The 25,459-nt window shown below is 40.2% G+C and overlaps 4 protein-coding genes across 5 annotated transcripts; 3 read left to right on the forward strand and 1 right to left on the reverse strand.

The window, feature by feature from the left end:
- Nucleotides 1-553: 553 nt before the first annotated feature.
- LOC145470059 (uncharacterized) lies at nucleotides 554-985 on the forward strand. The gene has a single exon (XM_081453889.1). The coding sequence runs from the start codon at nucleotides 554-556 to the stop codon at nucleotides 983-985; it is 432 nt and encodes a 143-aa protein (XP_081310015.1).
- Nucleotides 986-1,132: 147 nt separating this feature from the next.
- Nucleotides 1,133-1,549, forward strand: LOC145470060 (uncharacterized). The gene has a single exon (XM_081453890.1). It carries the CDS (start codon nucleotides 1,133-1,135, stop codon nucleotides 1,547-1,549), a length of 417 nt encoding a protein of 138 aa, XP_081310016.1.
- A 1,992-nt stretch (nucleotides 1,550-3,541) lies between these two features.
- LOC145470614 (uncharacterized) lies at nucleotides 3,542-4,792 on the forward strand. The gene has a single exon (XM_081454418.1). It carries the CDS (start codon nucleotides 3,542-3,544, stop codon nucleotides 4,790-4,792), a length of 1,251 nt encoding a protein of 416 aa, XP_081310544.1.
- A 2,036-nt stretch (nucleotides 4,793-6,828) lies between these two features.
- On the reverse strand, nucleotides 6,829-25,148 carry LOC145469747 (uncharacterized). Of its 2 annotated transcripts, XM_081453539.1 has the most exons (14): nucleotides 23,975-25,146; nucleotides 21,257-21,313; nucleotides 20,012-20,084; nucleotides 19,451-19,521; nucleotides 17,643-17,750; nucleotides 16,422-16,745; nucleotides 16,127-16,195; nucleotides 14,545-14,608; nucleotides 13,539-13,598; nucleotides 12,474-12,651; nucleotides 11,514-11,557; nucleotides 10,466-10,540; nucleotides 9,926-10,002; nucleotides 6,829-8,768 (listed from the first exon to the last, which is right to left on the reverse strand). In XM_081453539.1, exons 1-14 carry the CDS (start codon nucleotides 24,334-24,336, stop codon nucleotides 8,636-8,638), a joined length of 1,695 nt encoding a protein of 564 aa, XP_081309665.1. In that variant the 5' UTR covers nucleotides 24,337-25,146; the 3' UTR covers nucleotides 6,829-8,635. The 2 variants fall into 2 exon arrangements, 1 of the variants encoding a protein (XP_081309665.1); XR_014042360.1 differs by lacking the exons at nucleotides 6,829-8,768; nucleotides 9,926-10,002 and having other exon boundaries at nucleotides 10,479-10,540; nucleotides 10,845-11,557; nucleotides 23,975-25,148.
- Between the last annotated feature and the right edge of the window lie 311 nt (nucleotides 25,149-25,459).

Genomic DNA, 25,459 nt, shown 5'->3' on the forward strand with positions numbered 1-25,459 from the left:
TATTCATCCGACACTTACGAAGCTGCTATGGAGCGCGCGCCCATAGAAAAGACGTTCATCTACCCCATCGGTTTACGCAGTGTTAAATACAACTTATACAGATATAATAAATCTCTTACAGAATCACTGGGATAGACTACCCAAAGAAATACAAGATTACGTGCTTTCATTGGCTACCTGGCAACACATACTCGTCCGCAGAAACGATAACTGTTACGCCGTCTTCACGGAGAACTTTTATATTACGCTAATCTGAAAAGAGAATGGGGACACGGTCACGTAGAAGTAAAATGGTTTAAATGTAATAGCCCCCAATGTATAGCGTTTTACGGTCCATTTATCCCCCATCACACTACCATTCACGGTTGTTATGTAAACTGTCGTAACGAGAAAAAGAAAGTATGGTTAGGGTTCAATTTAGTTCACGCCATGGAGAATGTATATGATGAGAGAAGGATATGCTTGTATGATTGGATGTGTTATTAGCCAAAAAAACATTTGTGTTTGACCTCACTAAAAAAGCGTTGTACGCGTCCTCAATAAGTATGTCCTCATGTCTTCGCAGACTCCAAGACGAAGTCGGTCACTCTCCCCAGTGCCCACGCCCCGCGACGACGACAACGACGAATGGATCTTCGATGACGACGATGACTGGATCTTCGATCCGACCATCGATCAGATCTTAAACCAAAACAGCAAAAGATCACACGACCAAGCCTTCTCGGACGATGATGACACGCAATATGGCGGCGGCGACGCCACCCATCTCCTAGACTTTGAACTGCGACCCGTAGGCGCCCCACGCAACTGGAGACATGTGGTGAACAAACGTCGATACGAAGCCACGCTCAAACAACACCGAGACGTGACTCCCAGGGACAACCTAGGCCAAGAACTGACCCGCGCCCTGCAACGAGCCATCCAGCGACAAATCGACCAGGATCCCACCCTGACTCCCCACTCCACCGTCCATTTCACCATGTAGTCCAGCGCCTTCACGCACGCCTTCCAATCCGCGTCCTTCAGCGTGCGCGAATTCCAAGAAGGCAGCCAAAGACTAGACACTTATCTCCAGTCTCTCGCGGCCAAACTCAACTCCAACCAAGAATTCACTCCGGACGACACCTTCACCATGGAGACCACCTTCATCCAGACTCCCGGTCCCGGTAGTGGTCACGGCAAGCGATACAGACCCAGCAAAGCCGCCGTCCGGGGCATCGTCAAACGGTCGCGCGTGACCATCAAAAACAAGGACCAACTCTGCTGCGCGCGCGCCATCGTCACCATGAAAGCCTTGGCCGACGCCAATGGCAATCCTCGAGATCAAGATTATCACAATCTCAAACAGGGATGCCCCGTCCAAGAGCGATTGGCCAAAGAACTCCATCGCTTGGCTAACGTCCCCGTAGGACCTTGCGGCCTAAAAGAACTTGACATGTTCCAGGCGGCGCTACCCGGGTACCAGATCAAGGTGATGTCCATCGACCCGCCGCACATGATCATTTACGCGGGACCCGTAGACTCGGACAAGCGCATTCTTCTCATCTAGGAGGACGGCCACTACGACGGCTGTAATTCCTTCGGCGGGTTCCTCAGCAAATCGTACTTTTGCCACGAATGCAACCGCGGGTACGACCACGACGACATTAAAAATCATCCCTGCATTGGCAAATGGTGCCCCGCCTGCAAAAGACAGGAGTGCCCCGATTACATCGAAGCCAGAAAGACCGACAAGTTTCCGCGTCCTTCTAAACCATGCCGCATCATCTGCCATCGTGCCTTCTTCGGAGACCAATGCTACATCTCCTACCTGCTACGACGGGGCCCGAACATCAAATCCGTCTGCAACACCCACAAAGAGTGCCCAGAATGTTGTCACGTCTACCAACTAGACGATAAAGTGCGTCGCGGTGGCAATCGTCGTCCTGTCCCAGAACACGTGTGCGGACGGGGCGAGTGCCACATCTGCGGCAAACAGGTCATGTTGTCCAGTCACCAATGCTTCATCCAACGCATCCCCAAAGAGGAAGACCAACCCAAAACCAATAGGGTCCATCGCGACGAGGTCAACGGCCGTCCCTTCAAAGAACCCTCGGCGGGCGATCCCGATCGTCGTGTCCGGGTAGACAAAGATCCTCCTCTCCAGGTCTACGCCGATTACGAAGCCACCGTGGACCAGGAGGGAGTGAAATCGCCCATCCCCCTCTGCGCCGAGACGGACGAAGAGGACCAAGAAGTGTCCTTTTACGGACCCGACTGCACCACCCAATTCCTCTACTGGCTAGAAGAAATAGCCATGGACCAAGACGGCGACGATCGCGACGTCATCGTCATCTTCCTTAACCTCAAGGGCTACGACGGCATGTTTCTCCTTGACTACTGTTACCATCATCACCGAGAAGTCACCGACCAGATCACCCTCGGTACTAACATCCTCGCCTTCAAGACGGATCGTCTCACCCTCAAGGACTCGCTCTGCTTTCTTCCCATGCCGCTGGCCAACTTTCCCGCCACCTTCGGCATCCAAGAATTGACCAAGGGTTTCTTCCCTCATCTCCTCAACACCCTAGAAAACCAAGAGTACCGGGGACCCATGCCCCCAGCCTCCACCTACGATCCAGACGGTATGTCCGCCAAGAAAAAATCCGAATTCGAGCGCTGGTATGCCGACAAGGTCCACAATAACTACACCTTCCATCTCAAAAGGGACATGGAGGCTTACTGCATCAGCGACCTCAAGCTCCTCAAAGCGGGCTGCCAGAAATTCCGACAGCAATTCAAGCAAAAGGCCGCCTTTGACCCCATGGAAAAATGCTACACGGTGGCTTCTTCGTGCCACCGGTTCTGGCGCAAGAAACTACTCACTCCCAACACCATCGCCTCCGAACCTCCTCGCGGTTGGCAGGGGGCTCGATCCAACCAGTCCGCCAAGGCCTTCAAGTGGCTAGCATGGCAGGAACACCTTCTTCGCCGTCGTGACATTCCCAACCACGAGCCTCGTGCAGACCACATCCGTCATGCCAGCAATGGCGGCGAGCAACGAGTGGCAAACGTCCTGGTGGACGGTTACGATCCTACCGGCCAAACCGTGTACGAGTTCCACGGCTGTCTGTGGCACGGATGCCCTCGTTGTCATCCCCGTGATCGGGACCGATAGAGCAATCTCAATCCCGATCGCACGCTGCAAGAAATGTACGAGCACACGCTCAAGAAACATGCCCTTCTCAAGCAGCACGGCTACCATCTCAAGATCATGTGGGAGTGCGATTGGGATCGGGAGGTCAAGACAAACGAGGCCTTCCAACGATTCTTGGCCACCTAACAGAAAGTGGACCCCCTAGAACCGCGCAATGCCTTCTTCGGTGGCAGAACCAATGCCGTGCGTCTTCATCATACCGTCGACCAGAGCCAGGGCGAACAAATCACATACGTGGACGTGACTTCCCTGTACCCGTGGGTCAACAAGACTTGCGAATACCCCGTAGGACATCCCGAGATCCTCACCAACCCCACCGACCAAGACATCCACCACTACTTCGGCATGGCCTACATAAACATCCTTCCACCTCCACACCTTTACCATTCCGTGCTACCGCATCGCCAGGCCGGTAAACTCACCTTTCCTCTGTGCCGCTCCTGCGTCGAAGAACAAATGCCGCTTCCTCAGCGGGACAAATCGTGGCGGTGCTCGCACACGGAGACTCAGCGCGCCTGGCGCGGAACTTGGTGCACGCCCGAAATTCAAGAAGCCGTTCGACAGGGGTACATCGTCCTGCACATTCACGAGGTGTGGCATTTTCCTCCAAAGCAAAGACGCAAGGGCCTCTTTGCCGACTACGTCAACACCTGGCTGAAAATCAAACAAGAATCCGCCGGGTATCCCGGCTGGTGCCTCACCCCCGACGACAAATTACGCTACGTGCGCCAATACAAAGAAAGAGAAGACATCTCCCTCGACACCGCCATGATCCAGAAAAATCCCGGCCGGAAAGCCACGGCCAAACTCATGCTCAACTCCTTCTGGGGCAAGTTCGGAGAAAACCTCCACAAGAAACACACCGAAACCGTCACATCGCCAGCTCAACTCTTCGGTTTGGTATCCAACAGTTTTCACGACATCCGAGCCATCCGGGTCTGCTCCGACGACGTCCTCGAAATAGATTACCTAGACCTCCGCGACAACCAAATCGATAACGAACGCGTCAACATCTTCGTGGCCGCCTTCACCACCTGCTGGGCCCGTCTCAAGCTCTATTCCTATCTCGACAAACTGAAGCAACAAGTACTGTACTTCGACACCGATTCCGTCATCTACTCCCACAAACCTGGTCAAGCCGACATTCCCCTAGGCGACTACTTGGGCGACATGACCAACGAGCTACACGCTGACGATTACATCGTCGACTTCACTTCGGCCGGACCCAAAAATTACGGCTACAAGACCAAACTCGGCAAAGTCTGCTGCAAAGTGCGAGGGTTCACTCTCAATGTACGCGGTTCCCAACAACTCAACTATGATGTCATGAGAGAAAACCTACTGGAAGAGTTGACCAATCCGCTCGACCAACGAAGGAAAGTTCCCGTCGTCAACCCCTACTTCTTCACTCGTGATCCCGCCACCAAACAGATCCGAGTGGGACCCCGCACCAAACAGTACGGACTGGTCTTTGATAAACGCGTCGTCGATCGCCAGACCTTCCAGTCCTACCCTTACGGTTACCAGTGGAACCGACCGACCGAATTAGACGATGCCGACATGGCCAACGTGGAGGCCCTGATGGAGCTGTTGTAGTTCCGCGGCGAACTGATCAATAGTAACTGTAAAAAAAAACATTATTTCACATTAGTTACTTTATAATAAACAAAATTTTATTCACATTTGATCCGAAGTTTCTCAAATGTAAAAAAACATTATTTCACATTTGTTACTTTATAATAAAAATTTATTCACATTTGATTGTGTCAATTGAGACCTTAACGCGCACGCGCAGAACCCCAACCACACCATTTTTAACGGGCGAGCGCACCCCCAAATCAACCTGACCTTGGCGCGCGCACATCCACGCCATCTTTAACGCGCACCACCACTTCCGGTCATTCCCTTATTTGGACAACACCGGAGGTGTGACGTCATACTTTTATGACTAACGACCGCTGACTTGTACACGAAAAAGGCAAATGCTGCAATCTCATTGCACGAGAGCTTGCCACGTCATTTTTTCCTGCACGCTGATTGGCTACTGCCCCTAAGAGCGTGCTACACTACTTTTAAGGAAAGCAAAAATGAATCAACGCTTTGTTCCAATTTCCAAAGAGGACACAATGTAATGATCGACTTAGGCAATGGACAAGAAAATACTCGAAAATGTCTGCATTTTCACACTAAAACTCGTACTTCTGGTAAGATTGAAATTCTGCGTCAGACCCGCAATCACGCACCCACACCAACACCTTACCCAGGTCTCGACCATAAGTAACATGAAACAATTATTGCTTCAGCCCTGTATGGGAGGTTAAGTCCATCACAAGTTACTTTCCTCTCCCCTCCCCTTCCCTCCCACAGCATTTGGTCAGCTTGCCCTTAGAGTTTGTTGGTTTTATTTGTGCTCTTGGAAGGAGAGAGCGGGTCAACTTTCTTGTGCAAGGACTCAAAACGACGACCCTCGGATAGCCATTGGCTATGCAAGCACTCGAACCCAGAGCTTTCGATCCTGTGCTCAACGAGTCAGCTATTACCCCAGCGTGCCCACTATGTTTCAGAGCAGGGAGACGCAAACAACGTCGAGCAAAAGTGACTTTGTAAGTCAAGGTCCTGGGAATTTGAAGCTAAGCCCTAACTGCCCTGGGGTACTGGGGCGGGACCATGGGGAATAAGCTCCCACGGGTGGCGATGCTTTTCGAAAATTTTGGATTATACTCAGTCACTTTTAGGGAACCAATGTGGGCGTCAGCTCATGTTTCGTTCGACTAAAAAACACTTCTTATGCAGTTACTCAAATGATGGTGCAAGCTTTTCCATGCATCTACTGTTTTAATCTTTGGAGAAATTTTAGTGATCTCATTTCCATACTTGATCGCTCGAAAGAAAACAAGTTCTCAAGAATGAGTTTTGTTATTTCTTTACGTGCAGCCCAATAAAATCACCTTAATGGTTAGACAAATTTTTGTTTCGTCTTGAAATAATACTCAGATTCTCAGTTTTCACAGCAAATAGTAGTTTCTTAAGTGCGATTCCCGACAAGAGTCAAACAGATAGCTTTCCCGGTGTAATTTATTACTAAGGCGTTCGCTGGATCCAAAGTTGAAAGGAATAAATTACATTGAAAACTTTGCACTCACCTTTTTGCTAAGACGCCAAAAATATTCCAGTTTCAATGTTTTGAAATTTGTACCGTCCGTTAAAAAATCGTCCAGGAACTGTCAAGAAAGCAAAAGGAATAATTATTTAATGGTCAGAAGACAAAATGCAATGGTGATAATACGTGAAATTGTTCGAGTCTCAGAAAATGGCTGATGGATGATGGAGAATCGAATTGTTTAACTTAGATGTTTCATGTGGAGAGAGAAACAAAGAAAGAGCTAGGTTAAGCCAGCCTAATCTCTGAAATCCGGAACAGATGGTTTGCCCGAATAATTTTTACTAGGGATTCCTCGATTTCCTTCCCCCTTCCGTGCCCCTCCCTCCTTTCCCCGGAAAACCTCGCCCCTTAACCATCTTTGTTCCTTTATGGTTTATTATGATCTTCTTGATGTTTTTCTACCTCAATTTCGATAAAAGAAGGAACACCAAAAACAAACCAGTAACTTGATAGCCAGGTATTGTTAGTTGAAAGTATTTTAATTCGTTTGAAAATAATACTCTAGCTATATTTACAATGCGTAGAACCTTGAGGTTCTGATATCCAATATTACACATCGAAACATTTCTCATTTAAATATTTTAACGCCAGCATGCATGCAGTATTTATTTTGATGCGAATCTAAGTTATCTTAGGCAGCGTCCACACTACGCCACGGAAATTTGAAAACGCAGCTTCATTTCTCCAGTTAGGCCTACCGTCTACACTAATCCGTCACGAACACGGAGCTTTTCGAAAACGCTCTTCAAACCTGAGGATTTGAAAACGCCGGCTTTGCGGTTCAGTGGGATCATAAAACATTTTGAAAACGAAACTTGGTCGAAAACGATGAGGTTACGTTAATCCTGACATTTTCCCTGCTGGAGTTTTACTCGAACACAAATCCAAAATGACCCGTGATTGTTGCGATTTAAAATTCCTCCGGCGTAGTGTGGGCTAAGTTATCTCACAGTAGTAATCTGCTTGCCACTGTTGCTGTTGCTTTGTCGTTGTTCCGTAATGATTTCACAGGCGACGTAAACAACAACAACAGCAGCAGCAAATTTACCTTACATAAGCAACAGAGCGTTTTCACTCGCGTGGCCAGCACCACACAAATTTATTGGAGCAAAAGAAAGTGTTCACATAAGAAAGGAGTTCAACTCCCGCAGGATTGTTTCCGGGCAGCAACATGACTGCCGTGAAGTCAGGTGAAAATACTCTATATCCTCACAGCTAACATTGAATAAAACTATGGCAACCAGTAAGAAGTTTGAAAATTTCGCTTTTCTGATAAAATGTTTTTTTTAAAATACTTGAATTTCTTTCACAAAGCGTAAATAGGTGAAATAACAGACCTACTCTGTACAAGCCGCTAAACAAAAGTTAAAAACATGGCTACAACTTGCAACATTGTATATTCCAAGCGTAGAGTATTGTTTGAAAACTTGCCAAGCCAGTAAAATGTACATAAAACGAAATTAAATTATTTTCATGTTCGATTTTACATCGTGTTGTAACAACTTAAGTTATCTTCATATACACGACGGGAATTTTAAAGTTCCTATTTACAGTTTTACTTTCGAAAATAGGAAAAACTTCTGAAGTTACACGTCTAAGTAGCTCTAACTGTTGATCTGTTTTATTTTACAAACTTGTCATTTAAACCCTACTCGCAAATTCTGAAAAATCTTTGAAAGGAAACGAACGATGCAAGATACCGTGATTAAAGAAAAGGGCAAGAAAGTCATGTTGTGAAAATTTAGCTGTCAGCTGAGGAACGACGCTGAGATCTGTAAAATTACTGATCGCATAGGAATTGGTTGAAATCAAGCTCTTAGCTGAGAGATTGTCGGGAAAAAACAAAAACAAAACACTTTGGCTGTGTTCACAGCTGGTGCCCGAGCACTGGTGTCTGGGTGCCGGCACAAAATACTGTTGCATTCAGGCTTATGCGGGGGAATATCATTAAAAAAAAAAAAAAAGGCACCGTGCTCGGGCACCATGCTCGGGCACCAAGTTTGAATATAATTACAAAAAAGACCAAAACAGAGATGAAAAGATTAGTTGCGAGAGGGAGCGTCCTCTCATACATTAGAACCCTTGCCTTTGTTTTACTCGTTCTCTCCGCGGTGCCCCACAACTAACGAAATGCCTGGAAGAAACTTATGTTTGACTGAGCAAACGTACACAAATTTGCCCTCATTCTCAGGCTTTCGGCTGAAGGGACTTCTCTTTGTCCGTTCTCCAATCAATCCGTGACGCATTTGACCAAAGCAATTTTCAACGCTTACAAGTTAGACAAGTCTCTCGGCTTGTTTTTTCTTCATGTTCTTGTAAAAGGAGTATTCTCCGAGAAGAAACTGAAGAAATATCTTCATCCTTTGCGAGCATGTAATGCCTTGAAAACACCATATATCTTTCCAAGATCTGCGTAAGGAAAAGCAAATGCTAGCTGAAGGACAGTACATCTTGGAAAAGCTACGACATAAAATGTGAATAGTTTTTCACGATTGCCTCAAATAATTGGTCCTAACCTTTCTCAGTTGCAACCATGCTGTCTGTTCAACCATCAATGCTACTTTTTGGTTTATTATTTAAGTGGTTTTAACTTGAGTGTCGAGAGTAATTCGCATTTTGTTTGGTTTTGCATCACTAGACCACACGGTTGGTTAAGAGGTCGACACACTAGGGGCATGTTGCCAGGACATATTACGAGGACCTTAAGAGGGACAAGCCCCTTCTGGCCTTCCTGCGTACGCACAGGAAGCATTTTGCAGGGACAGTGCGCCAGTCAGTGAACACGAATTAACGAATACAGGGTCGTAGCTAGGAACAGGAAACCGTGGCACCTGCCTCAGTCATTTTTTTTTTTTTCGTTTTTGTTGTTTACAGTCATCAGAAACACCTTAAATACCTTGGAAGAGAATTTAACCAAAGAAAATGCCTCACTCAATTATTTTCATGAGCATTGCCGGAACAGTCAAAATTTTTTTCTGACTACGGGTCAGTACAGCCCTGGGATATTGGTTCATTTCTTTGTTGTAACGGGGACAGTTTGCTAGAGCAGTGTACACGATACAACAGTGAAAACTGAGGTCATCTTGTCCCTCCTTGACAACGCACGAATTCAAACCAGCTAAAATTCATGCAGCAGAACTTTTTCGCAAAGACGGGCATGTCACAGGAGAAAAACTGTCGCTGCAACATGCCTCCGCTTCACGTCCCTGCAACATGTTCCCTAGCGTGTGCCGACCTTACAGGTAAAAGGACGTAAAGCAAAACCAATCGATAGTCGTTCGCACACGTTTTCCCGCCGTTTGCGACTGCGAGTTTGATTGGTTCACTGGATTGTCTGTGTCCTTTGTGATTGGCTTGAGTGATTACCTTTGTTTTGGTTTTACGACACTTACAACTGAAAATCGCTCTACTTCTTTGGTGATTTTTTTTTTACCTTCCTAAATGATTATTTTTCGATTTCCTGCCATTTGAGAGTGATTTATGATTCGCATATTAAAATATATATCTCGTAATTCTTGCACTGCCCACACATCATAAGCGAGTGCAAATGGCAAGCTACAACTGACCTGTGCTGAGTGCGGCCATCTGGAGAGTAGTATGTTGTACCACCGTCAGTAATAACCTTGAACTGAAACCACGTCAACTGAAAAGAAAGCAATTCCACAATGAACAAGAATTCTAATGACAGAAGGTCTAGATAAAAATAAGAGAAAAATAACAAGAACAAAATCATATAAAAAAAATTATCAAATTTAACTGGTGATATTATACATGTGGTTCAAAGTAAAATCAATCCCATACTTCTAAAATGAACAAAACAATTCGATGTATTGTTACGTTATGCAATAATAATTATTCACATTTATAGTGAGAAAATAAAGATGTTGTTGTTGTTGTTATAATTGGTGACGGTATAGGGCTGAAGTATGCAAAAACGAGTATCAGCAATCGTTGATTTGATAACCAAGAAACAATTGCTTGTTTGTAATATAAAGAACAAAACCAGTGCAACTCTTTTAAAGACAACAACTGATCCTCAACAATCTTTGGAGAGTATCTATTTTAGACATTGCATACATATAATGTTGGCGATGTTGGTAACTTACAAAAAACACATAGTAGAATCCTACACAGTTGATAACAAACAAAACTGAGACATAAACATCATGGCCCATAGCTTCCTAAGGGTAAAGAATAACACATTGTTACAGTAAAACACCTCTTATATTGGCAAGCACTGCCTTATACAATGATTTTCACAATTCAGTGTAGGCATTTAGACAATGGGCTATTTCTCAGTGTCAAAATGAGTCTTAATGCAAAACCATTGATATTAAAATGTCTTCCCCCTACAGGTTCTTTTTCGTGCGAATCAAACTTGTCTTCATATGAAACGTTTTGCACGAGTACTCATTTTGAAACAGAGGCTCAAGGTAACTGGGAAATGGCCTATTAGACAAGAGAAAATGACTACAATGTACATACATGTCATAAGGTAAAGTCTGTGTCGGGGCAACTGGCCCATACTGCCACAGTTTATCTTGGTTTCTGCAACATTAAGCAACTACAAGTACTTCTACTCTCCCTGGATGGAATGCTAGTCCATTGCAAGGTGCAATGTTATATACATGTACATTATTTTATCACAATTTGAACAGGGCGCTAATTAATGGCCATAATCCATAACACCTGTTACTGCTGAGCATGCTTGATGCGCCCTTGATGTTACAGGTGAACTTGCCTGTTGTTGATACAATTCACCCACGAGGTAACAAGTTTGTTACAGGAGTGAGAATCAAGGCAACAGGTGACTAAAAATATTGACACCCCTGCATAAAAATTAATGATGCCTTGTGTACTACATCAACCATGCATGTTAATGCATGCGCTACGCATGCATAACTCCACACATACATAACTCCATGCATGCAGTTGCATGCAGTTATGGCATTTCCTGGTCGATGATTGCTAAATTAGTTTTTGTGTAAGGAGCTACCTGTGGAAGGTTTTGATTAGCTCCAATTGTCTTTATGTGCTTATAAATGGCTTATCCTAACTCCCACACGTGAATTTAGTGTTAACTAACTTCATTAAAATGCCTGCAATGCAATTTATCCAGAGATCTGTGCACAAGACAGCAATTTCATAACTTACTCTGAATGAAGATGCCTCTCCTAAGAATACTTCCAAGTTAAAATCTGATTGAAAATAAAAAAAAGGCAACATAATAAGTCCCGAGCAGATATCCAAACAAAGCATCCATGGTTATTGTACAACACACACTCAAGTTAATACAAGTTAAAGGCTGCAGGACACTCTACAAGTTATACAACGATCGAATGGCAAGATACACTGCAGCTCATTTGCAGCGTGTAGCAGCAGAATTTGCAATGTTGTCATTAATCTTTGCTGGTTCCCATATTTCAGAAATGCTTTGTTTTACTCCAACTTACAACTGCAAGGTTGAGTACTGTTTTCCCTTTTTATTGTAATTTTCCATCATTTTGTAACTATGTTTCATCTCAATGTAACTAATTAAATCTACAGTCAATAAAGTTGATATTTTAAGGACAACAACATTACAACCCCAGCCAAGGCTTGATTTCAGATCTCCAGATCTGAGATCCAAATCACTAGTTAAGCCTTTTAGGCTTCCATGCCTCCCACCATTTGTAGAGCAAATCTCATCCTGTCTCTCACAACATACATATAGTTACCTCACTAGAAGTGTGTCCTTACAACAACTAAATATAAAATCTTTTCAAATAAATTTAAGAACATTTTGCCCAACTACTTTGGAATGACATTCCTTTGTCTACCATAATAAGCCAACTTGAAAACAACTTAAAATTAAAGCACTTTTATCCAGTTTCATTTTGCTCAGTTTCCTGTGAGGCTTAAGTCTAACATACATTACTTAATATTTACTATTTGTTTACTCTTTCTTCTTTTACAGTCCAGTTTATTTCTTTTTGGCCTTAAATATATGTATCTAATTAAAGGGTATATAATTAGTGTTACTATATTTTGCCCCTTCCACTTTCATTTTACTGCACTTTTTTATTATCAAGTGGAGAAATATTTTAAAAAAATACAAGTAAAATTTCTACTCACATGACACTGCTGCTCTCACAAATAACACATTGGCCACCATTACTTCAATCATGAAGAACACGAAAGCCCTGTGGTTGTTTCTTGCCACACAGCTCAGGAGAAACAGACAGTGGTGATCCAAACTCAGAAAACATTTTTCACAAAGTCGGCAGTGCTTAGTGAAGTCAGGCATTACAATCTGGTAATGGAACACAGTACAATATGTAAATCCCTTTTATAATCACCAACTCTATTTAAACCACCTCTTGAGGATGATACATACTACAGTGTAGTTATACAATGCTTTCAAGTGGTATCCCATGGAATATCCCATGAGTCACTTTAATTTTCTCGTTATACACCCAAGCCTTTAGGCCCTAAAAGTAAATATCTCTTGTCACCATCTTCAAATCCTTATGAATTCCTTTCACATACCCATTCTATTTTTCACAATCTATCCATTAGTGTTTAGTGTAAACTCACATTAACTTCTACACAAATTTCTCAACTTTCACATAAAATAATCCTTTTGTTTCCATGCTTAACTGGAAATTTACAAAGTCAAGTTCATTGTATCTACACTTAATTATGTAATCAATAACTTGTGATAATACATTTTTCATGGCTAGTCTTACACAGTATTTCGTTTCATCCCTGCCAAGGGACTCTTCAGAGACCTTTCAGCTTGGCAAACTCATTGGGCATTGTGCCCAAAGTTGCCAAGTAGTTTGCCAAGCAGAAAGGTCTCTGAAGAGTCCCTTGGCCGGGACGAAATAAAAGAGCTGCATAAGACTAGCCACAAAAAATGTATTATCACAAGTAACTGTCAACTTTATTGTCAATATTTCAATAGCATTAAAAAAAAAAATCATATCTTTAGCTTCACCTCCTCCTCCAGGCTTCATACATTTACCCAGCACCCCCACACTCCCACCCTTCTCCTGTTGCCCTCAACGGTGGCTTCTTTGAGGAAAGTTAGAAACCTTGTTTTTATTTCTTACAATATTAGCATTCTTCACTTTAAATTGATCATAATGATTGTTTGAAAAACACATTGCTTGTCATGATCTGCATTGTACACAGTACCTCACAAACTGTACAGAAGTTGCACTCTGATACAACATCTTTTGCAACATCAAGAATGGACTGTGAAAAAAAAAAATGCAAATTGTCAGTAACTGAGCAATAAATCATAATTTTAAGTAAATAAAACAAATCAATTTAAACTACAAAAATAGATCAGAGCTAAGGAAAGGATGTCTTCCTCTAAACATTCTATTCTCCATGTCTGATTTGACCCAAACATTTCCCTACTGAGATCACAGAAATATGCTGAATAAAATTATATTTAAAATTGATCTTAATTAAACTTGGAGGTCACTTCCCCTCAGTGCTGACAGAGCTGTGCTCTAGAAGTGCCCGGGGACCACAGGTAACTAACTTTAGCCTTTGGGTGACTGGAAAAACTTACTTTTTTTCATATGAGCTTATTAACTAATAACAAGTGCTGGGTACCCAGAATTTCATGGTTACTAGTTAGGAGCCTTTAGGCTCCTCGTTATTTTTTGTTGGACCACTGGCTTGGTCTCTATCCTTAGGTCAAATTCCACATCCTTTGCCACTTGTTGAACCAAAGAAGCATACATCTAATTGTATGTACATGTATGTATTTGATTTTGAGCACCGTTTACCAGGGTCATGCTGTTCTAAGGATTGATAATGCAACACATGTATCCACCAGATAAATCACTATCCAGTGAATAGCATCATTTTGACGGGACTTATCCACTGGAAAGTAATTTAATATATACCAGATAGCTTTATCAACAGTATGAACAACTACTGTAGGCCCACTACAAAAGTCCAATAGACTCTAACTAAACTGAGTGAGTGAGCACTATGATAATAGTCACTTATTGTATGAAGGTAACTTTCAAAGAACAAGGGCTACTTACTAGACATAAAATTTACTTTTCAAAAGTGGGTACTTTGAATTCTCCTTTTTTACTGTTGATTCAGATTACTGACATTTTATTCTCCAAGGTCCAAAAATTAAGTTCAGCATTTGATTTCCACTACATTGATTTCTTACCATTGTTTCTCCAGTGTCAGAGATTCTATTAGACGTAACCACACCAGCGTCTGAAAAAAGATTTCTGAGAAAAAAATGTGACTATGGTTAAAGCATACTCGTCTGGCATTTCAGTTGGGTCAAGCATGAAGTTCAAGAGATGGAAGTTCAGACCAAGAAAATTATAGCCCTCTTCACAATTAAATTTTAATTAATTTCTAATTTGTATTACAAATGATACAATCCAGGGTGGATGTGAGGCAATTTTGGCAGAATCTACACAATTTTGCATGGGTGAATTTTACATTACATGTTATTCTTTAACCCTAATTTTTTTATGAACAGCAAAATAAAATAATTATAACCTAGTCTGGGAAAACTGTCCAGAACTCATCCTCAAACCCAGTAACTCTGAGGTTACATTGCCCAAGAACACACCAGCATTATCCTGGAAACAGAACTACCACCTGGGCTGGCTAATGTGGAGTCCAACATTTGAACTAACTACATGTAACCTATCACAATTTATAGGTACTTTGAAGTAAATTTCTCATAAACAATCTTTCAAAGTTACTTTGTATTAAACAATTCTGTAGTGCTATTGCCTTTTGCTTTTGAACAGACATGTCTACTCTGAAAAGGCTTTGTAATTATCATGTTAGTTGTGTTGTACAGCTAACAAGATTCATAACTAGTTCATCAGTCTGCATGTGTATGTACATGTACATTGAAATCCCAATCATAAAACTCTCATTTTTTCAAACCTCCCATTAACTCAAACCAAAAGTTGTTTCCTCCCCTCACAAATTTAATACAGTAACTAAATATATTAAATTTATTATTATACCTCCCAACTAAATTTGTGTTAAGATTAGAGGACATGTCACATGTCATGAGTCACAAGTCACTAACTCTCTAGGAAAACAACAACTTGGACTTTCAACTCGTACATGATCATTTCACGCATCTTGAAACTGCAGCCAATGTGTGCCAGTGGACACCAAGCATATCAATAATTTTCTGCAGTTTGTTCTATTTTTGAGTTGGAAGGTATAACTGAAACACTTGATGACTTGTTCCATGGGAAACAGTGAATTTTGTTTCCCCTCCACCCTCAATGTTCCAGGGGTCTTGGGGAGAGTCTCCGAAGGGTCTCAGGGAAACAAAACTCTCGGTTTCCATTGGGACCAGTCATTAACGGCATACTGACACCTGATTTCTGGAACGACCCAATTTTCAAACCAATCTTCATTTCCCTTGGAAATTGCAAAAATTGAGATTTCACTCACTGTACATGATTGTGTGTTTCTTGAGAATGATCCTAAGCTTCAAAAACGTATACAAATTTAAATAGAATACTTGGAAGGGACATGTTTGCCAGTTGTCTTGAGTAACACTGGACTTGTAAACTTCCAATCAGTGCAATAATAACGGGTAAGTCATGTTTATGCCTTAAAGGTTTTGTCAGTGAAGGTTCTGTAGACATGTACATGTAGGTTTCCTAAGAACTATCCCAAATTTCAAATACACATGACTTACAAAAATATTTTAAAGGACTTATCTGTCATTAGTTAACTAAAGTCACACTGGATTTACACTGTACCTTAATGTAATAATAGTAGCTATCAATAGAATGATTGCAAGAGGAGTCCAAAAAAGCTCTGGCCAAAGCTGTGATAAAAGTTAAGGAGTATGTTTTATTGCAACATTAAAATGAAAATTATAACACTGTAATCACTAAACAAGAGAAACATAGCAGCCTACACTGTTGATATACAATGCGCTTTTAATTAAAAAAAAAAAATCATCAGTCAGTTAAAACCCATTGTAAACCTGGCACCTACTGTACATTAAAAAAGTATCATGATCATGACAGTTACACATTATTCCAAAGGATATGAGGCATAATGTATAAAAAATAGCATAACAAGCTCTGTATTATTAGCCCAAAGAAAAAGCCAGCTAGTGCAGGATTTGGAATTGCAGAAATGTGCTGTAATCTGTGCTTAGAGAATGACCACACATTGAAGAAGACTATGATTCCCATGGTTGCCAGTGTTGCAAAGAGTGTGGAAAGGTGATGGAATGACAAAGCAATGAAGAAAATTCCAAATGACGGTGAGAGGAGTAATAGAAACCATGGTATCCAAGGATTGGGTGGCCAACTACGTGGACAGCGACTGGCTTGCCAGTACTTGAGGTGTCTCTGGAGCCAGAGGTGTCTACAAGAGAACATCAAGCAGTTTGAACACCATGTTGAGCATTTAACTTTGAATTCATATTTAACATGTTCTTCAAGGCAGGGTGTATTGAAAACAAATTTTCCAGCTTGCCATCTTTGTGCAACCTGTATCTGTCTTGCAAAGTTAAGTCTGTGTCCGGCCAGGCAGAGCTTATCTGAGTTTCTCTTACTAGCATTTAAGTGACTAGGGGTATTTCTCCTCCCCACTGGATGGCTACGCACAGCATGAAATTCATCAGTAGTGTACCTGTTAACACAGTCATGTACACCTGGGTGGAGAGAGGCATTGTGTGACTGAAGTATGTTACCCAAGAACACAAGGCAGCAACCCTGGCCAGGGCTTGAACACAGACTGCTTGATTCGGAATCTAACACGTTAATTATTAGGCCTCTGTAGGCCTCTTTCAACCCTTCTTTGTGTAGTCAATGCAAGTGTTCATCAGACAAGCAACACCTGAGATTCAACACAAAGACTCCATCTAATAATACCCTGGTTGAGGTACAACACAAGATCTGATAGGATCTTATATTAATATGATCCTGTAAGATCTAAAGGCTATTGGCAAAAATTACCATGTACTTCATGATCTCAGTCAGCTACTCTGCTGGGGTGACTTTAAAAAAAGATGGCACAATCAGCTGCCAAATCCAACAGTAATACTGCCTCAGATTTCAAAAATTTGTGGCAACCCTGAGCTTTACAACGAACTTGATAGTGCATGATTATCAGATGTTTAATAATTTCTTCGTGCAAGAAAGTACAGGTAGGTATAAGGACTACTCTGAAGAACTAGAGGCTGACTGTTCTCTTGTCACTACAAATTTTTTCTCTGGACATACATGTATACCACCTCGCTCTCTACAGTATATACAGCACCTTGGTGTTTTTCCTTCAGTGGTGTAGTCCACAGGTGTTTTCCCTGCAACATCTGGCTCATTGATCATTGACAATACACTTTTACTCTCTAGGGTCCATGCTACTTCACTGCAGAAATAAATAAATTAAAATTAAAATTAAAATTAAAATTAAAATTAAAATTAAAATTAAAATTAAAATTAAAATTAAAATTAAAATTAAAATTAAAATTAAAATTAAAATTAAAATTAAAATTAAAATTAAAATTAAAATTAAAATTAAAATTAAAATTAAAATTAAAATTATTCATTCAAATAGAAATTCCCAGCTTAAAAAAAATAAAATTTAATGTTCCTTAAGTAACATCACATGCTCAATTTCATTTGCCTGCAAGCTCTTAAACTAGCAACATCTCAGATTACATGATGCTATTGCAATCCAGGCCTGAAAAAACTATTGGTTAGGAGAGGAGTTCGTTATTCCCGGGATTATGTTCCAAACAATAAAACACAGTATACATTATACAAGTAGCAGGAAGAACATTGTTCATTATTAATATACAGGATATTTTGTTATAAGGAGTTTAATTTGTAATATTAATCAGAGTTCCATTCTGTGGAAGTAACTACTAACATTTAAACTCATTGCCCACTCTTTTGTATGTTTTGTCAATAAGATCTTTTTTGATGAAATCATGGAATTCATTTTGCTGTTGGGTTTTTTCTGGACCTAAAATCAAATTGGCAAACTGTTGGTTATGAAAATATAACAATCTCCCAAACATACATGTACATTTTATTTAATTATATTTTTAGTATTCTCTTCACATTCAAAAAAATAAATGAAATTTTTATAAAAATACCCTTTACTTTCTTTGCACATAATAGACGTTGAGCTGTGTATTGAACTTTTATCTTTAATTTAATAATAAATACTTATTGAAATTGCTTTAATTTAACAGGGCTTGAAAAAAACTGGAATTCCAGCTTGCCTTTAGGGCAGATATCTCTCAAATATTGCTTGCCCTGAGCAAGTCTTAGTATACTCTTTTAATGATCTATTTGGCAGATTACTTGCTTGATCTCTTGCCCATCAGGCAAGTAAGAATGAGAAGGTACTTGCCCAGAAGGAGAATCTACCTGTCCCAGACGACCAGACGACACTTTTTCCAAGCCCTGTGCTTAGATACATGTAGCAAATCAAAGCTAATTAAGCTTGCAACAATTGTTATTGTTGTTTCTGTTGTTGTAAGTAGTGATTATATTTATTTATTGTTAGTAGCAAATGTAACTAACAGTAATTATTGAACATACAGTAGTTGACCTAGAAGTAACTTTGACTTATACAATGTATATCATTCAACATTAAAAGCCGAATTTATTTATCTGTATACAGTACATCACTTTGTAAAATGTTCAATTAATGTGTAATTCATACAATGTGTGCTGAGATTCCAAGGTCAGTACTAGAACGGACATAATGTTAACTTACAATCAAAAATCAAACAAACAGAGAAGTCCATAAAATGAAAGATTGACAAGTTTCCTTGTCACAAGGACTCTAAATTTTGTTGATTTTGACAAATTTCTTTCCAAATGGACTTGTAACGTCATGTCTGGGCACCACCAAAAGTCAACAAACTAATACTTTGAATTTCTACTTCACACACTTCAATTATGAAAATCTCAATGGAATCTTTTTGACTGCAACTGTTGGTGTCAATAAGAGGACCTATAGTGTATGCACCAGCAATCTTCTACATGATCAAAGCTTCCCCAATCCATATACACGTAACTTGCTACATAAGTATTACTGTTTTATCCCCTTACCAGTGTGCATATTTGGCAGCTAAGTGCAGTGGTGTTGCATTTGAATTGTCACGTACATCAGGAGGAAACCTCTGTAGATAAAGATTCATAATTATTAATTCAACATGATTCAAAATAAATTATCACTACACCATTCTCATTTATACAAAGTTTAAGACAGAATGATGAAAACATTGGATAACAGAGACCCTTGAATACCAATAAAGACTCACAATGTTAGGGCAATAAAAGTTACAGACTAAACTAATATAAATCTCTCACCTGATGGTTTGTGAAATACAGTGGAATCCCACCTTACAACCACCCCATTAATACGACCACCTCGTTAATACGGACACTTTATTCTGGCCCGAAAAAAAGCTCAGTCAGTCATTTTCTTATTTAAAGAACCCTTTCAATATGACCACCCTGTTAATATGACCAATTTTCCATGGCCCGAAGGTGGTTGTATTAACGGGGTTCCACTGTAACATGCAGAGAAATTACTAGCTGCCGGCCCCCAAAATATATGTCAGGTTTCTGTCAAGCATTATTGACAGAATAAGGCATGTGTTGACATACCTTATGGCGTAGTAGATATTTGCAGGCATCAAGTTGACCATGTTCGGCTGCTACATGTAGTGCTGTTTGACCTCTGAACCAAACAATCTGTAGTTAATATTAATTTGTAGTGTAGTGGTAATAATTTACCTTGTTACGTATTATCAATTGAAAATAGTAATCTGAGTAAACCAGCCTTTAGAATTTCTTGAGAAACTTGATTGAGGTTTGAAAGCCTGGACACATCCCTCTTGAAGAACAACAAACCATTTTAGTATATATCAGTTGCATCAATAGCAAAAATTTTCATTTTCAAATACTTCCTTACTTGACCTACACCATATGGTTCACTTGTGACTAGATTTCCCTTCAGCTGTACAAGTCAGGGAGTAATTAACTTTCTGTGCTCATAACTTTAGTTTGTAATTAATTGCCCTGAGCATAATACTCCCTGAATTACACTACGTAACTGTAATGATTCCATTTAGTGCCCAACTTCCAATAAGTCCCCCCCCCCTTTCTAATAAGTGCACCCTCCCCTCTCCTCCTCCCTTAAATGCCACTTCTTTACAATACATTCTAAGTGACCCTTCCAATAAGTGCCCCCATTGTGAAAGTGATATTCTAGACAAATTACGACGTATAGAATAGACTGATTAGATTGTAAATGAGTGAATTGTGTGGTAGTATTGAACAAAATGGTGTTACAACAGTACTGTGAGGGTGTCTACGTGGCTGTATTGTTACAGTTCTTGACTAGAGTTAATTTGTCTGTTGTCTTTCGATAAAAGTGTTCTAGATATCACATTCAGATGCTTAGTATCAAAAAGAAATAAGGGTCCTGTCCCTAACAGGCACCCCATTCCTACCTCAAGCTACTAAAAGTAAATTAACACCGCAGGAGCTAAGTGGAACCAAATTTTATGGAAGTTACACTTACTCATATCAGCATTAATTTAGCTAACTAATATTATTTGCCACTCTAGAAACATTAGCAGAAACCTGATGCGAGTCTCATATCGCAGTTGCTTAAAGGACAGTTACTGGGGACAAGACAGAAGATGAGAAGCTAATTGTCCTCAATAACCATCGGAACACAAGCCACTGCGAGATGAGACTCAATGTCCCAAATTTATTCTTTTTTTCTAAAGTTGCAAATCAATATTGAACATAAAATATTAAATTATGAATTACAAAGTACACTATTCTATTATATACTTCAATAATTTTACCAATGCCTTTAAAATTGATAACTTGCTGAAATACCTGTTATCTCTCTTCTTCAAACTTAAACCACATGCTGTCAAGTAATGAAGCTTCAATCTATAAAACAGACACACAAAAATAATAAAAAAAAGTTCAACTTATTTGTGAGTTCCATTACCATGACGTTTCAGATAAAACAATCAAGTCAAATCGTTGTAAGACTTTGCACTATTCAAGCAAGACATAACCTCCTTTGCAGCAGCTTGGTCAGGAATTTAAATATCCTTTTGTTTACAAATGTTCCACCAAAACTTCAGAAAAAGTGAGAAAACATCACAGTGACTATTTTAGAACTGACCTACAGTTGTTTATGGTGGTCAGTGTAAAATGCAGACTGCAGACCGGTGGTAAAATGCAGACTGAGGGTAAAATGCAGAGTGCAGACCAGGGATAAAATATAGACCGCAGGCTACAGACTTTTTAAAAGAATCGTGTTACCATTTCTTTCATTGGAAGCTAACCGTAAACAGGCTAACCGAAGCGCTATTTAGGCTAACCTGAATGATATTCAGGCTAACCAGAGTGATATTCAGGCCGACTAGAATGACATTCAGTCTAACCGCAGTGATATTCAGGCTAACCAAAGTGATATTCAGGCTAACCAGAGTGATATTCAGTCTAACCAGAGTGATTTTCAGGCTAACCAGAATCCAGACTTTCACTGCAATTACCGGTAGCCTGAATAATGCTATTATGTTCAGCACTCAATAATGGAAATAACACGATATAAATTACTTAAAAAGTCTGTAGTCTACAGTCTGGTTTTTACCCCTGGTATGCAGTCTACATTTTACCCACGGTCTGCAGTCTGCAGTCCACAGTCTGCGTTTTACACCAAACGACTCTTATGGTTGATAGTGTACATGTACATGTACGTGATAATTCAGCCCATCAGATCACAACATTTACATTTAGTATATGAGTTAAATTCTACTAATACCAGTTATATTAATTTATATATATTTGTACACTGACCTACATGTAATCATGACTTTTTGTGAGCTATGGAAGGACATCAGGTGAGTTTGGTTCAGACATGGTTCATAATTTGTTGAGCATACCAGGCCAAAATATCCATGGCAATATCACGTGAGTCTGATTTGTTGCCAAAACATAATAAAAGGGTGCTATGATCATGTAATTACTGAAATCAAATTTGAACAAAACTCCAGCCAATGTATCAATTCAGTGACTTGATATCACAGCATATCAAGACAGCTGATGAGACTTCCAATTGGGTAAGTGCCATTTGGGTGCAGTGCAATCACGAGTCAGAACAAACACTGGGAAACAAACTAGATCCTCTATGGCTGCTGTCTTTTGGCATAATATTCCTTCTTATTTGAAAAATCTTCATGCATACCAATCTTCTAAACAAACTAAGCTATTAATATCTCTTCTCTAAACAACTCGAAAATAGCATGAAGTATCTAACATTTTGAACATTCAATTCCTTCGAATATCCAGTGTTCGTACTGTATACAGTAAACACCCACATATAAGAACAAATGGATTAATAACACCAGGCTGAAATTTGGCCAATAAAGCCCAATTCTATAAGAACAAGATCAGCTTGAAAATTGTAACATGTTCTTATAAAGTGGAAAAAGTGTCATAATTACAAAACATGTAAGTTTATGTTTGCTGTCAGATAACTACATACAATACATCTATTGACTGTGTTCATTTGTAAATATAATATTATTACAGAATAACTATTTATTTTATTTTCCTAAAATATGCTAATTATACCTCTAGCAACATGTTTTGGATAGTATTACTAAATGAAAATTTAAGAACATTTTAAAAACATTTTAAGCCTGATTTGTCACTAAGTACCTGATAAATAAGAACTCAATCAGCCTGACCTTCGAAGTTGTGTGTTCTTATACAGTGTATGCGGGTGTTTATTGTAGTTTGGTTTGTCTCCTTGTGTTTGCACTTCATTTACTTGTCTCTTTTATTCCCTTGGTCTTATTTTGTTTTGCACATAAAAGGCAGGGGAATAACTCGAAAACTGCAAGGTTCATTTATCTCCCTGGCTCAACTTTAAACACATATCTTTTCCCTAAGTTATTGTAATTTTTATCGCAAATGTGAATTACATGTAAGTGTCAAGAGTGTGTATAGCATTGCTGTTGTTGTAACAAACTCTACAGCAATTGTATCAAACAAAATACCACAGGTTCCGCATAGCATTCCACAGTATAAAAATAATGTGTTTTTTTTATTTTTATTGTTATTATTTTTTTTATACGAGAGCAAATTTCACTTCAATCAATTTTTCATCATGGACAGTGAAATTGCACTAAATAAATTTAACTTCTTGTAACTGGCTAGTGTTTATTACTTGTAGACTTGATGACCTTTTGAGTATACAACTGTATTATCCAAACATAATTTATAATTCAATAACCCTACATAATGTCTTAATTATAGAAGTCACAACAAGCTACATGTACATTTGTAGAACTCAGAATCTCAAGTGTGCAGTTTTCTCCGAAGGACAGTCTTTGACTAAAACCAAAATCACCGGCTGAATACACGTAACGACCCAAAATGTAGCCCACTAGCAAGAAACCGGCCCGACTACAAACTAATCCCAGCAAAACAAACAATAATTTAATACCTCTAAATCGATCTGTCATCAGTTTCGAATCATGTAGCTTTAGCTAAGTGAACTATTTTTAGTCAGCGTATTTATAATTATATACCCACACTGAACCACTTTTAGCAGCGTGATGAATACAAGTCCTCCCAGCGCTATCTTCCGCTCTCAGCTCTGCACCGATCTCCAAGAACTTGTGTATAAATTTCACGGACGCCGCCTGACAAGCGAGGTGAAGTGGAGTCTCTCCATACGCATTCGGTCGGTTCACGTTCGCTCCATACTCCAGCAACAAGTCTACCAGTTCTTGGTTACTCTTTAATGCCGCTTGATGTAAAGGTGTTAAACCGTGCCACCCTACAGAATTGGCGCATTTTGGATCGACTTCTAGCAGGTGCTTCAGATCCGAAACTTTATCGTTCAAAATTACCTCGAAGACCGCCATTTTTAATTTGCAATCGTGTTTTGTCATTTGTGCTACCGCTGGCAGGTGAAGGCGTAGACCGCCTACTCAACAGCGCCACTCCCGAAAACAGATCACGTTCCACGTGCACGCACAATCACGCTTCAAACAAGAGCTCTCTTCAAATCTTCAGATCTCGCTTCTAGGAAGAACGACATACTAATGATACTAAAAATTATACATTTGTATCTGAAAACGGAAGAACGATTTGTTAGAGGTTTAAGTGGCAGGCAAATTTATCCAACACTTTTCCAGTCCTGGCCCTCTCTCTGTCACGCATAGCATAGGAGAAAGGATTACCTTCTCTTTCAGTAGCAGAACTCTGGACCACCAACATCCGAACTTACCCACCACACGCGTGTAGCTCCTTTCCCCTAACGCCACTTGTGGAAACCAGGAAGGCCAGAGATGACATGTTTGGGGTACGTACGGTGGTGTGGGCGAAGGTTGGAAATGACCCTGTTTAGGTCAAAGTTCAGGTTTCGCAAATGACAAATATCAACTATAGAGCAAGGTAGAAGGCAAACTATTTTGTTTACTGAAGTGAAACGATACACACACACACACACACACACACACACACACACACACAACATAAGAAAGAAAAAAAACTAGAGAGAGCATATTTTGTGGACTGATAATAAAATGTAGCTTTGAGTTGACCCAGCTTTGCATTTTAATGCGGATTTGCTCTGGGTTCCTAAGTATATTTTCCCACGCGCCGATATCGCGCGCACAGTGAACAAAAAAAAAAAGAGTCATCAAGTCGTGCGTACGGTATTTGAGGGAATCTGGGGACCACATGCCAAATTATGAAATAAATTAAACTGATAATTTATGATGAGAAACTAAATTACTGGGTAATAAAAAAGGTAACTGACCTTTACAAGGACTATCAAACTTCACCACGTCAGTATTTTATGGCTTCTTGCCCGAACTGGAACAAAGCCCATTGTTTTTAATGTTTTGCTCGCTCTGCCCTGATTGGTTACGATGTTATTGTCACTCTTTTATGGACCAAAATAAAACTGAGGTTTATAGACGAGTATGTACCGAATAGAATAACATTTCGTGACAAACGTTTTGTGCAAGAAAAGCTAGTCGGATTTGTTGAATCACAACATCACAGCAC

The sequence above is a fragment of the Orbicella franksi genome, chromosome 15 (assembly GCF_964199315.1).
Source record: "Orbicella franksi chromosome 15, jaOrbFran1.1, whole genome shotgun sequence".
NCBI lineage: Eukaryota > Metazoa > Cnidaria > Anthozoa > Scleractinia > Merulinidae > Orbicella > Orbicella franksi.